Source organism: Trachemys scripta, chromosome 19 (genome assembly GCF_013100865.1).
Source record: "Trachemys scripta elegans isolate TJP31775 chromosome 19, CAS_Tse_1.0, whole genome shotgun sequence".
Lineage (NCBI taxonomy): Eukaryota > Metazoa > Chordata > Testudines > Emydidae > Trachemys > Trachemys scripta.
Genome location: NC_048316.1, coordinates 1706716 through 1721685, shown reverse-complemented (window position 1 = coordinate 1721685; position 14970 = coordinate 1706716). Strand labels below are relative to the sequence as shown.

At 48.7% G+C, this 14970-nt stretch overlaps 1 protein-coding gene across 1 annotated transcript in view; it reads right to left on the bottom strand.

The window, feature by feature from the left end:
* ACOT7 (acyl-CoA thioesterase 7) overlaps positions 1-4431 on the bottom strand; it is a 99650-nt gene extending 95219 nt beyond the window's left edge. Inside the window, exon 1 of the mRNA XM_034753180.1 lies at positions 4312-4431. Coding sequence (XP_034609071.1) covers positions 4312-4364 — 53 coding nt within the window. The 5' untranslated portion in view covers positions 4365-4431. The remainder of the gene's footprint in view (positions 1-4311) is intronic.
* Positions 4432-14970: the final 10539 nt, after the last annotated feature.

Genomic DNA, 14970 nt, shown 5'->3' with positions numbered 1-14970 from the left:
CGGAGACGACAAATGAGACTAAAGTCATTCTGCCTGGATGCAGCTATGCTGAGAAAGTCACTGGATTACACAGCACTTCTCATTTGTTAATCTGTACCTCTCGCGTGACCCAATAATTTCAGACTGGCTGCCCTGGATACCTGCAGTATCAGAGTTCAGAAGTCAGCAGGGTGGAGTAGAGCAGTAGAACTGCTTGTAAATACTTCAAGAGTCTCTATTTCACGGACACGCTCTAGCAAGTCTAGCATGGGACCCCAGGAAATTATCCCCTAATCTCACTAGTTAGAGTGCCTACCTGGCACAGCATCCTTGTCACAGGCAGTGACCCCTACTGCTAAATGCAATGGGAAAAACAAAGCATCACACATAATCCCACCTCCCTCACCCACGAGAGACCTGCTGATCTAATAGACCAAGTATTGAATTAGCTAGCCGGAAGTCGGAGGGAAGCTGCCGGCAGCTCACTTGCTCCATCCCAGTTGTTCCAATCCTGCTCTTCAACCATTTCATATCCATGAATAAAGCTGTACAAATAACTGTACAACTACGCTAACCAGTTACAATCTGCCATAGTCCAACTACAATTGCCATTTGAGAGCCATCAAAAACAAATTTAGTGTCACATTTTACATTTAGTAAGGCAAAAGACCAGACCAACCTATAGCGTTGGCTACATTAAAGCAGTCTGTACATTTCAGAAACTTAATCCACTTGTAACCTTTTCTCTGCAGCTTTATCAGGCAACCCCAAAGGGAGCTCTCGCTTCAGCAGCGCTACCCAGAGCCACAGGAAGCTGCTGTAGGCATCTCAGACAAGACCTCCGGTATCTCAATGAAAACTAGGGAACATCTCCCACTCACCTTTTGGGATTCATGCTAATATGCAAAAGTTTCACTCCTTTCTGAAGGGTACGTATGGATAGCTGTACCTGCAGCATTCTTGCATTAGATCAGTGACCGATTTCAGCATAGGAAATGCACGCAAATGAAGTCCTAGAGAATTCTGTGGTTGAGCAGAGCCCCTATCTGCTTATGAGTGATCACATGAAATTGTGTATAGAACATTCCAAGTCATCCATGAAGACTATGTATTTAGAGATTAACATGTTCTGCTCTAGTTAGAGCTTGACAATACATGTCCTGGGAAGAGGGATTCCTCTGAAGCTAGACAACAGAACTTAAAGCAGCAATTAAAAATATTTTACATATTTATAGCGGGGAGAGGGAGCTTTCACCATCTATTTCCTCGGGTGGGGGAGCAGAGAGGGTATTTAGACAAATGCTTTTAACTTAGAATTATTTGTAATAATTTTCTTTAGACTACATAGAGAGATCGTCCCCCTCCATATCACTGCACTCTGGAAGATAAGCGTCCATCATTCTGGGGGAGGGAGGAGCAAAGTTCCTTAGGAGCCAGAAGATCCTTCCAGAGTTTAACAATGCGTAGATCCGCAAGTTGCAGGCATTCGGGGGTGTATTTTTTTGTGAAAAAGCTATTCACAAATTTTCACTCCAATGTAGTTTTAGATGGTTTTACACACTGGAATGAGAGTTCTTCCTTATAGCCCCGTAAGCCACACGCCCTTGTTTTCACAAGCGACGGATCATTGCGCAGTTTTTTATAAAACGTACAAGTTAAACCAAAGTTTCATTTACACCCATGAGCCAATAATGCAGATTCCATTAGTCACTGGACTTTAAGACACTGCTTTTAACTTCCACTCTGCTTTGTACTGGCTGATCTCTTCAGTAGGACTGAAAACATTTGGTGCTTCTGTAAATAACTATCAGTTTATCATCGAAGCAGCCAGTGCCAAGAGGTGCAGGTTCCTTTCCGCCTCGTGTATCTGCTCCGTCCAGTCACCTCTGCTGTCCAGGCCGTGGCACAGCCCGTTAGAGGGGCTAGAGGGCTCTATCTGCGAGTCCTGAGGCGCTGGAAACATCGACAAAGGCGACGAAGGGTTTGTGCCACTGCACCAGTGGCCCCTGTGTCACAAAAGGGAGTGACCATGTATAAAGCATCACAGGCTGCAGCGCAGGATGTATACTTATCTCCCTCCAGTGGGGATGGATCAGCAACCTTTCAAAAGAGCAGTGCATCAGTCGGTCTATAAATGCTAGGCAGTGTCTGTCAGGGGCACAGCCACCCAGGCCCACGCAGACCTGAGCAGGGGTGCAGTGCTGTCGCAGCAGCCCGGAGCGTCACTCGGGCACCTGAGATGCAGGACGGAGCTCTGCGCCCGCCCTTCAGAAAGCTACGCTCCAGCAGCTCTGCCTTGCCATTGTCTGAGCCACCCCGTGCATGTGCCCAGCTCGGCAGGGGACGCCCTGTGTCTGGGGGCACCAGGACTAGGAACAGGGTGTGGCAGCAGGGGAGATATATATATATATATGGAGATATACCTATCTCATGGAACTGGAAGGGACCCTGAAAGGTCATAGAGTCCAGCCCCCTACCTTCACTAGCAGGACCAAGTACTTATTTTTGCCCCAGATCCCTAGGTGGCCCCCTCAAGGATTGAACTCACAACCCTGGGTTTAGCAGGCCAATGCTCAAACGACTGAGCTATCCCTTCCCCCTAGGGGAGAAGATGAGCTAGCAGTCTGTCATTGCCCAGTCACCCGAAAGTTGGGGTCCCCCCAAATTTCCACTCCTAGCTACAACACTATCTTTCACCCTTGGGGCACCTTATTAAAAATAGGGGGAAGTTTGTTGAAATAAAAGATAACCTAGACTCAAACTACTTACCAAGCGAGCCCAGCAGCAGCATGTGATTTGTTCCGGTCTAGGGCACAAAGATCACTTGTTGGACCATCCTGGATAGACAGGACACTAGTATCCAGTACTGCAGCGAAAGAATTAGCTCAGCCCGTTTCCCCAGTGACACCTGCCAGGAAGCAACCTCCCTCCACATGCAGAGCACTATCAGAATCTTATTTGTGGTGACTACATTTAAGCCAACTGCCCTAGCAGCATCTACACCATTTCTGAGGACTACACACTGAACCACTACAGCTCACTGCACCGCCGCCCTTTTCAACACGAGATGAAGGTCTGTCCCTGGCCTTTTAACATAAATGCTATCATAGTGTGGCCATGCACATAAGCAAACCTGGAGGACACTTGAAGCAGAGATAGAAAGCCAGTCTCCTTTATTCAATCCTCACAAACCCCATCCACACTCCTAGCAGGCCCTCTACTTTACCACCCTCATTTCCACCTGGCCTCCATCAGCTACTGCCATCACACATACACATCCAGTATGTCTCTTATTCCAACGTAAGATGCCCACCAAACCTTCAGCAAAGGGCCATAAGGGACTCAGGACATTTCATTCCAGAGCCTACTGGAAGCGCTCTCCAAAGCTAGCTAACTAAGGTAATGTCAAGCAGAGTCATTCCTTGTGTCAAGGAGGAGCATTGCCAGGTTAAAAATCTCTTAAAAACAAGTTTGCTCACCTTAGACTACTGAAATCAAGTTTTTAGGACCAGTCCCTTCCCATTGTTTATGATGCCACTGGTTTATGTTCTCCATGTCACTCAGATTTACCCATGAATGCTGATTAGTTAGTTTCACTTTTAGAGTGTCACCAATGTTGGTGGTGCAAGTATTGCAGGGAAACATTAGCAAACAGTTTTCTTGTACCAGAGTTCCCATATTAAAAATCAAAATTTTATTTATTTTATGCACCCAAACCTCATCCATGACTCAAAATGGACCCTGACCCTTTAACAGTACAATACCTGTGTGTAAAGGAGCAATTCCACTGAGATTTGTAACAGAGACTAGCATGGCACAGCATGAGAGGGCATTAATCCAAGAAAAGCTTCTCCACCCTCCCTACTTCTGAGGGCTATTGACATGCTACCAGTAGAGATTCGATACAAAGTTCAAACACATGCAGCTGAAGCATGGAGTCCAACATGCAGAGAACGTGCCAGCAGCTTAGTGGTTGCAAAAGTTACACTAGAAGTTTATTCACTTCCAATTCTCCCTGTGTCACATTGTCAATACCTGCAAGGAACAGGAAAGTTGCAGAGTACCTGCTGCACTGAGATAATGCTGAACTCCACCCATCCTGATCAGGTTCACCCTCACTGCCCCAGCTATGTTTGATCTGAAAACAAACTTATGAAAATACTGGGATTCTTTATACCAGCAGGTACAGTACTAAAGATCTCTCAGCCCCCCCCCCAGCGCCCCGGCCCTGCACAGCTCGGGCCCGCGGGGGCTCCCCCGGGACAGGGCCCGGCCCGCCCGCAGCGCACGGGCAGGTGCTGAGGCAGGGCCCCGGCGGCCCCGGCCCGTTACCTGCTGAGCTGGATGGCGGCCGGGCCGGCGCCCGCGGGCCCCCGCGCGGACATGGCGGCGGAGCTGGGCCGGACCTGGGCGCGCCGCGGATGCACTTGCAGCCGGCGGCGATGAATGGGGACGGGGACGGGGGCGGGGCCTGCGCGGGCCCCGCCCCTGTTGGCTCTGAGCGCCCAGGAGTCCCGCCCCGCCCCGCGCAGCATGAGGTCACGGTGCTGCGTCATCACCTCCCCGCTGTGACGTCACAATCCATTGGTTGACACCACACGTGCTCCTTGCCCTCCCAGTCGCTTTGTACGTGCCTGGCCCCGTCCACCAGGCTGGTGGGCCCAGCCTCTGCCCATTCCCCTAGAACGGGACTAGGGGGTAAAAGTGACACCCTTCAACACTGGGGGGAGAATCCTAGTCGTTGCCCTAGATTCACTCGTGATCCCCCTGCACTGCCCTGGTTTGCATGGAGAGACAATCGTTTGTTTTTGTAAGAGCTGTCAGTCAACCGTGAGAAGTGCGATAGCCCAGGAGAGATTTTATTCGGCACTTACATTCACTGGCTTTGTGTTAAATATTTAAAAAAAAAAAAGAAAGAAAGAAAAACTGCACAGCACAGTCAGAGAACATAAAAGTGAACCCTCGGTGAAATTCTGCACCCTTTGCTCAGCGACTTTAGGGGAAAGTCAGCAATTTAGGGTCCATGATTAGCTCCTTTTAGAATGCAACCCTAACTATGGAAAGACTGCTGCCTTCATAGTAATTAGATATCAGACACCCAAACGGGCAGGTGGTTTCCAGAAGACGCACAAAGCAAGGGGCCTTGCTCTGAATTGCTTAGAGTCCAACTCTAGAAATGGTGGAAGAGTAAAGGCTGTCTAGGCTGGAAACTCACACTGGCACAGTTCATTTCTCAGAAGTGTGGAAAACCCACCCCCCACCAGACGTAGTTAAGCAGACCTAACGGCTGGTGTAGACAGCATTAGGTTGATAGAGAGGAGGTAGATTAACTACAGGAACAGTAAAAACTCCTCCCCTCACTGGAGCAAGTGTCTATATTGAAGCGCTACAGCAGTGCAGCTGCAGCTATGCCATTGTGGGGTTTTAAGTGTAAACACAGCCTAACCTGCGGGGGAAGGAATGAGAAGGAGGCATAGTCATGAGGACCCACCGTTACCCTGTTGTGATTCATGGACCTCTTGATCATTCCATTACAGGTAATGTTTTAGTGGTAAATTGCTTCATATAGCAACACAACCTCACTCCCCATACAGCAGGTCTGTCTATCTAATCAATGTATCTGTCTCTCTAGCCACTCCATCAAAGGTAGCTATTGAGGGTGCTTGTCACTGTGACTTCCAGGCACCAGTGTCCTTTGGCAGCCCTACCTCTCCCCCCGCAAAGCCCAAATGTGGAACAAAGACACAAACTGAGGGGGATGCAGACAATTCTTCATGCAGGAGAATGAAGATGGTGTGGGATTCTTCCCTGTGGTGTAAGTAGCTCCAACCCATTAGTCTTTATATCTGATGTAAAACATGTCAGCCATAAAAGTGAAGGGAGAGTAGATCTGTGTCACACCTGGGTGGCTGCACCAAATGACATGTGAGAGGCAGGACTGCAGCTAGACAATTTACAACTAGAGCAGATTAGAAACTTTTCACTGAACCAGGTATTCATCAGACAAAATTATTTCAACAAACCCAGCTTTGTTTGTGTAATTGTCTCCCCGTCCATGACATTTCCCACCAAACAGAAATTCTAAGTTTTGACCAACTTCATTAATAACACAAAATTGTCATTCTTAGAGAGGCGTCAAGTTCTGGCCCTGTTCTCCTCCCGGCACTGAAAGGGTGGCAGTTGCCAGTCATTTTTCAGCCAACGTGGAGTGCAGGGAGCTACTTCAGGTGATATGGTCCAACAGAGACACCTAGAGTCGGATCTCATACCTGTGTGAAATGTCACTGCTGCCATCTGAACTGTGTGACCTGTGCTCCCAGGATACAGAGTGATCTCATCAGGGTGAAGCACAATGCTCTGGTTCCAAGAACAAGAAAGAAAAGTGAATGATTCACTCTGGGGATTAAATTCCTGCCACTCCAAGTTCTTGAGTGTTTTCAGGAAAGTCACCATACAGCTCAGGGCTGCTCTTCTTGGGATTAACTTTTCAGATCACAAGTCAAACACTAACAAGATGCTTCTGTTTTTTCTTGGAACATAGCAACACGACCCACATGACTAGAACCAAGAGTGGGAATTTAATGTTCTTAATTGTCTGGCAGACAAAGAACACTACTACATAGGAATTCCAAATTGACAGTCATTAATTGCTTCTTGGTGTCTAGCTGACCTATTGTCATTTCATAACTGACACCAGTTTTCAATAACTAGGAGGAATAGTTTAGAGACTCCAGTGACTTTAATGGGGTTATTCCAGTTTCACACCAGTGCGAGAGCAGATTCTATCCTTAAGTGCACTTGGTGCTGAATTGTCATTGTTGAAAGTGATTGAAATTTGATTTCAAACTCAGAGATAGCAGGAATATGAGGTGCCATGTAGACTTGTTAAGCATTCCTGCTCAAGGCCTAAGAGACTCATACTCCAAACCATAACACAGGCAGCTCTATAGGGATTCAGCATCAGGGAGCAGGTGAAGACCAGAAGAAAAATTTTGTGTTTATATTTCCAGAATGATAACTGGCCCCTGCTGGAAAGCAATGTGAAGGACAGTAGTATTATGCTCTCCAGATCCTCAGACTGGCTGAATCCACTATGACATCTTGTACATGGCCACAAAAGAGACCAACACAGTCATTTTTCCAGAGTTGTAGTTTATATTACAATACCAATAGCACTGGCATTAGTTAACAGCCAATTCTGCAAGCCTGGCTGAGTCTGGGTAATGATCACTCTTACAAGTGAGCTGTCCACTGACACCAGTGCAACTAAGTGCTACTTACAGTGACTAACTGTTGCAGAAATGGGCCATGAGGTGACTGAATGGAACAGATTTTTAGAGAAATTAAATGGATATTTCCATCTAAAGCTAATGTCTCCTTCCAAACGTAGCTGGGAACTCTCCCTTTCTGCTCATCTCACTCACATTAGACTCTTGTAACTGGACTATGAAATGACGAACACCATTCCCTCCCTCTTTTCTACATTTCTGGGGGCTTGGTTCACCACTCCTTTACTCCAGTTTTACATCAATGTAACTCCAGTGGGGTACCACCGCAGTGAACCAGGCCCTGCAGTTAGAACATTTTACTTCTGTCTATCAAGTATGATCCCTGGGCAGAAGAGAGACCAGGCTTTATGATTATTGTTTATAAGTACTTGCCCTCTGCAAATCACTTGCACAAGGTTAGCTTTCTTGTGCTATGCTGTATCCTCAGCAGCAATGACTTGGCAATCTGTCTCCATCTTGTGTTAAAACTGCACTTCTCTTCCATGTCTATTTGGGGATTTTTCTCTGCCTCATCTATTATTTAAGGACAAAGTGGTTCTTGAATTTTCAAAAATGCCAATTATTTATACTGATTCATAGCTGGTCTGATTTCATTTGCATTAGGATGACCAGACAGCAAGTGTGAAAAATTGGGACAGGGAGTAGGGGGTAATAGGACTCTATATAAGACAAAACCCCAAATATCAGGACTGTCCCTATAAAATTGGGACCATCCGGTCACCCTCATTTGCATGGTTTGCATTTTATTTAAGACTAAGAACATCAGTGAACAGATCCATGGGAAAGAAGCAGAACCTACACCCCTCACAGTATATCTGTCTATGTGCCGGTCTAGCTTACTGCGTTGCACTGCTGCCTATCACCAGAGTATTTGAGCGCCTTCCACAGAAAGTGACAGTTAAGTCCATGGAGTGACACGTCTCACCTTTGGGGTAAAAACTCTGCATGGGGGAGGTTCTGAGTTTGTACATTTTATTCACGTACTTTGGGGGGGATTGGCTGGGCTTTGGGGGGCACAAGGGGGATCTTCCTCTCACTTACTGTTTCAGCTGAATGCCAGGAATCAGCCTGGGGTCTCAGCATGTTAGTCTGTTCCTAACCCTGGAAAGGGGAGGAGCAAAGAATTAATGTGCTTAGTAACACACAGCTCCACCGATGGACTAGGCATTGGCCTAACTTCATTCAGAAAATCAAGTTGCCTGAAGCAGAGGGAGTAAAAAGCTTCTGGGATTTATAGTGGCACAGGGAACTGGCAGCCTTTGTGAAATGAGTCGGTGGTCTCAGCACACTTCTTATTGAGCAGCTGCCCATAACAGTAAAAACCCATTACCACAGGCCTCTTTACATGTTAGCAAGAGAGGCTGACTAAAACGCGGTGGGAAGAAAAGGAAGCAGCTGCCTCTCCAGAGCTCTGGCATGGCTCCTGGGAGCCACCAGCAGGAATTCTGGCTCCAAAATCTAGTATTCCTCAGAGGGCCTCCAGCCCCGTCCCTCAATGCTCTTGACTGGGGCACCTGTGGGGACTCAAGGCAGGATCTTGCCCTTGGTTAGGCAGATACTGAGCTAAACCAGAAGGATAATCATCACACATGAGAAGCAGGAAACAGAGGAGAGGTCGTCAGAGTGAAGAGATCCAGAATTTCTGGCTTGGGAATGGCAGGAATGAAACAAATCTGCACTGGAGAGGCAGGAGAGAAATCTCCCAAGTCAGCAGCTGTAGGGAATCTCCAGGGCCATCTTAAAAGGCTAACTAGTCTGAGCAGCGACTGGAGACTGGTACTGCCAGGCAATCAAGAATGAACCGTAAGCTGGCCTGGGAAATAAAATATTTATAGGGAATCAGCCATTCCTCCTGAAAATAGGAGAACTGGCTGACCGTGCAGCTGATACAGTGCAGAGGGTTTGGTTAGAAGCGTTGGATGGAAGTGGGGGGTCCTGTATCTGCTTCTTGGCAGCTACTGGGATTCATTGATTGGTGGTGTGGTTGTGGGGAGGACTTCAACACCCAAGCGCCAGGAGGAGAGGAGATGGGTATTTTCAGAAGCCCCTCCTTTGGGAGTTGACTCTCAACAATGCATATTTCAGGGATCAATCTGAAAAGCTGCTGGTTTTTCCTTGACTTGATAGAACATGCATTATCTCACTAATCCATCTCACCCAAGTGTTCAGGGCACCCTAGCATTGCATCTTCATCAGAATGAATCATAATGCAGTAGGATAAAATACACCTATCTATGCTGAAGTCATCTGGAGAAAAGTGTGGTATTTCTATGCGGCATGCCAAGGAATCAGAGATGTGGGCAACACACAGAAAGATATTTTGTACTTAGGTGCACCCCAACATAGGGGACTTTCAATGCAAACCCTTTTGTGATTAAAGCAAACAGCTTAAGAATTATAGATAAATTAAATGCCAAAAACCCCTTGAGCTGGGGGGAGGAGGAGGAAGGTCCAGAAATAGAAAGGTGAAGTTTCCAGCAAAGTTATCAGAGATGCGTCCCAGATGACATGTGTTTCACTGGGGGGCTGTAGAACAAACAGTAAAACATTAAAGTACTTTTAAAAAAAAAAATCCTGAGAAGACATGTTATATGCACAACCGGGTGAGTGAACATACTGAACTTTCCTCTGGGTTTCACAAGGAGATTTACAGATGTAAAGAAATAGGGAAAAATAAGTGAGTTTCAGTGCAATACAGTACACTTAGCCACATGAGAATAAAGGGACTCTCTGCCAAGTCTGCAGCCTTACATGCTAAGTTGTATTCTGTCCTGTCTTATTGTTATACACCTACAGGAAACTCATGAGCAGGGCTAATTTGCTGCTAAACATTCCACATTAAATGTACTTTTCAGGTTCCATTTTCAGTCCCACTGCAAACAAATGTCATTGAGACGACCGGAAATACAATTTCTCCTAATACTTAAAGAAAGAGCCTCCACTAGGTGTGCTTGCAAAGGAACATGGCAAATTCTGCAACCTGCTGAACCTTGGAAGTGCCACATCTACTGTACTGTGAGTCATGTATCAAATCTAAATCGCCAGGAGCTCTGGCAGATGATTCTCTACAAATTGCCAAGTCTCTCTTCTGGCTGAATCACTCAAGGAGAAATTTGCCCACTGGTTCCACCCGTCTTACCAAACGTGGCCAGCTCGTGTCCTGATTGACAACACCTAGAGGCGTACTGGTTAGCATGCACCCAAATCCACTGGGACTGTTTGGACATGCAGACTTACTCGTACACAAATTTTCCTTCTATAGGGAATGAAATAGCACCATCCAAACCTTTTAAGCAATTTACCAGTCTTATTACATTTCATTGGTTATCAGACCATTCTTGGAAGGGCACACACTTACAATCAAACCCAGATTGTCAAGCATTAGTGGCCAAAGGGATTTGGCCCAGATCACATAGTGATTACCAGAGCCAAGAACTCCACCCAGGAGTTCCGATTCCCAACTCTGGCCCCTGCTCTAATCACATTCTATCCCTAGGTTATAATGCATTAGCACTTAGCAGAAAGCATAGAAAAACCTCACTTTTCCTCAACAAAAAATTCACACTGTTGCTGTCAGTGTTTCAGCTCCATGACTGGTATCAATGGTGGCAGCGCTAACGCACACAGGGGTCCTGCAGGCATTTTTACCACCATGCTCAGGGAGGTAAAAATGCCAGCATCTGATCTATACTAGGGCTCCCTCTACTGCTACTCCAGTGGAGCAAAACTGGTGGCAGCAAAAGAAAGGTGAGAGGGAGGAAAGCTAGTCTAGATAAGGCCAAAAAAAGTCATTTAACTGCCAGCGAACAAAACAGGCTCAAGAATGATGCAAGCACAAAGGGAAAAGCAATCCATGTAATTGAGATTCTGGAGGGACCAGACCCTGGTGGATCATTGCACCATCAATGCACACACCGCTGATCAAAGAAACATCCCAGACCTTGACCTTTTCCAGAGCACCATTAGCAGACCTGGCTTTATCTGCCTTGCAGGGTTCACTCTAGCTACAGGCAAACTAGGCAGCTGCCTAGGTGGGCATATTGTCTCGGGCAGCCTCTGACTGCATGACTGGGAGAAGAGACCATTACGGAGACTTTAAAGGTGATCAGTGAAATTTCTGGCCTACCCACCTTGACAGCATCTCCCTGTCACTCTTTCACACCTGGAAATCATTGTTAAAAGGAAACACAAATGTAAGGCTCATTCTAAATTTCCCACGTCTCGCCTTGTGTTAGACGAGCAGAGGCGAGGTGTAATTATATCGTTTGAGTGCCCTTAGGGCAAGCTGACATAGGCTTCGTGCTCCAACTCATTACAGTTTGAACTCCTGGAGGGATCTCATTTGTTAAAGCTGTTTGCATTGAGTTTCAGATGCATTAATGGATTATGAAAGAGACACCAGACCGAAACTGTGATCCCAGCTCCACCCGCCGGCTCAGGAAGACGCTGTCAAGCTGCAGGGGTTATGCACAGAGACGGTGTGATGCTCATTATGGGAGTTTTCCTGGCAGGAGATTTCCGGGTCAGGCTCCAACTTTGTTCCTTTGAACTTCAATTTTTTTTTTATTCCTTTGCCCCATGGCAGGAGCTGGGAACCCACTGATTTTCCTCCCCACACTTCAGGGCATAATATGGCAAAGGCTCTGGCTTAGCAACGGGAAAAGTTCAGATTACTGTGGATAAGCACTCAAAAATCCCAGCACTTCTCTTAACTTTAGCTAAAGTTCTCCAGCGTCGGCTTGGGGCTGGAGATGCCTGAGCTTAGGTTTTGTCTGGAGATTTCTGCCACTTCCATTTCTGGTCCAGCTGGAAACTAGCAGAGAAAACATCCCAGCATTTCAGACCCATGACCAAGGTTTAGCTCAGGTTTGGGGGAGGAGTAGGAAGCCATTTTCCATGACACATTTGTTCTCCTGCCCCTAGATCACTGGGATCATATGGGGATTGGGGCTCACTCTCTGCATACCAGCCCAACCCCCTTCCAACGAAAGGCGTGCAGGAGGGGAAAGAAATCCCTGTGATTTCCCCCACAGGAGTCAGGTTCATATCTCCTGCGGAACAAGCAGGGGCTTCCATTCCCCAGAACCCCAGGGGACCACAGAAATCCTTGGGGACCCCGGCCATCAGCATGGGGACCCCAAAGTCCAGCTCCATAGTGCTAAGGAACTCCCCTGCTCACTGCTCTGCAGAAAGCCACCCCACAGCAGCCATGTCAGTATTTCAGCGGTCACTACTGCTCCCGGGGCAGGATGCTGGGTAGAGGGGCACATACGTCCCCCGGCCAGCTCATCTCCACCCACCCAGGAGCCCCAGGAGTCTGTCACAGAGACAAGCCATGCTGTGGTAGCAGCTGGCTCCCCGGGCTCCAGGAGTGGATCCCGGTGCTGCGGGGACCGTCACCTCCCACGTATTCGCAGACTTGCTAAGAGGCTCTTGCTTTGTAGCCCTTCCAGGGAGCAGGAGCTGCAGTATCTGGAGCCGGGCTTGGCTGTCTCTGCAGCACATTGAATCCAGGCCAGGCAGAGGGGGCAGGTCCCTGTGGGGCAGGGTGCTGGGCTGGAGCTGCCCAGCAGGCAGAGACACGGCACTTTCCAGCCAGTGCTGCTGTTGTGTGTGTTACACTAGGACCGAGAAGCCCCCCAACGCGCAGACACATAGTAAGAGGCAAGCCCCACGCTGAGGAGCTTACAATCTGCACAGCTCTTCCCAGGCCTGCGTCCCAAGGGCTCTGCAGTGGATGCTGATCAGACAGGAGCTGGGAACCCAGCTGCCAGATCCGTGTCTGATGAGCAGTTCCGCTGCAACATTGCCACAGTCTCGCTGGGATTTGTGTGCGGCAGGAGCTAGCCTGTGACACTGCTCTGCCCTAGTGCTGCCAAGTGCAGTGCTCACCTGCGGCTTCCTGCAGGAGCGAGACGTGCACACCCAGACACGTGTGTGTGTCTGGGCCAAGTCCCCTCACTCCTTTCCCACGCTGCTGAGGCGGTAATCGAAAGGCTTGTTACCAATCCCTGCAATGCCTGAGGCGTGGCCCGGAACCCTGGAAATGTCGAGCGAAACTGCTTACTCCCTGGGAGCCACCGTGGGTGGCTGAGCTGCCTCTCTGTGCCGCAAGTCTGGGCAGCTCTCCGGAGCCCTGCAGCCCTGAACAGAGCGCCGCTGCCACCCAGCAGATCCCTCAGCCAGAGCCACACAGACACTCGGCGACAGAGACAGACCCACACGTGCCCCTCTTTTACAGAGGCTGAGAGACAGCCCCAGTGCAGACAGGGAAGTTCTGGTTTGTCTTGACATTTGTCCGAGCTGTAGGAAATGAGAGAGGGTTGGAGTCCTCGGTATATGGAGGATTCCCCCAGTCAGAGTGCAGACTCCACGTGCATTCAGTCCGGGTGCAAGTGCGCTGCAATCCCATTGCCCCAGGAGGTCATAGCTGAATGGAAAGAGGGCAGGCTGTAGCCATTCCTTTTCAGGGGAAGTCTCGCATGTGGACTGAGTGCACGCCCTGGGATTGCAGAGGTGGTTATACCCAGTGTCGGACAGAGGGATTGTAGAGTTTATTAAAGGAATATAAGGTTAAATTCTGCTATGGGTTACAATAGGGTGAATTCAGAGTATCCCCCCTGAAGGCAGTAAGAGACGAGATAGAACTTGGGGCAGAATTTGCCCAGTTAGCCCCAGTAATTAGGTGTGCATAAAATGGGTAAATAGCTCAAGACACTCATATTGTGACCTCTCCCACCCTTTGCCGGAGTCAGGCTAACAGGTGCAAACACGCAGTGCATCTGAATTTGGCAGGCAGCACTTCAGAGAAGCAGTTTCACTTGTACATTCCTTTATTCCTGCACAATCTGTTTGACCTTCTGGATCATTGGTGCAGGGAGACATATCCCAAGAATCATCTGATTAGGTGATTGTGGGGCCCTGGGCCAGAGCAAGTGGGGGTCCCTCCCCAGCCCTTCTACCTGCAGTCCCATCCCCTCCCCCCCCCAGCGCTCCTGCTAGGGAAGTGGGGTCAGGGCATGGGGGCTTCCTCTGCCCAGCACTCCTGCCAGGGAGCGGGGGCTTGCTATGCTCAGCTCACCTGGAGATCATGCTGGGGAGCGGGGGTGGGGGCTTCCACCCACTCCGCGGCAGGAGCTCCAGGCAGAGCGGGTCAGGGAGGCACCCATTTTTTTGGGGGGCCCCCAGGGATGGGCCCCAGTGGCTAATCCGCCACTGGCAGGAGAGAACGGAACAGCAGAAACCCAGTGACTGTCCAACAGGGAGGAGTGCAGCTGCATTGCTGTTGACATGTGGAACAAAACCTCTGTTTTATATTCCAGCAATATAGTCCTTCAGTACAAAGCCCACATCACACTAGCCTCTCAAGGGATGCAAAGAAACCCTGAGCTAGGAGGTGGGACTTGGTGGCTTCCTTTGCAGTGTGTGAGACAAAGGCTCACCCCAGGAACAAGCCTGTGTAAGAGCTGCGTTTGCCTGGGATGCTGGGTAAAAAGCAGGTGCCAGAAAAACAATAAGGATGAAATATTCCTGCAGAAACAGCCTCTCCCTGTCTTGGGAAGATTCCCAGCTGTCAATTTCCAGAGAATATTTCAGATTCCCTGGGAGAGGCTGAACATTCAGCTGGGAATACCAGCCGTGTCCCACAGGTCACCGCTCCAGGCAGAGCTGCCATGCCTGCCGGTCCAGGCAGTGTGTTGGG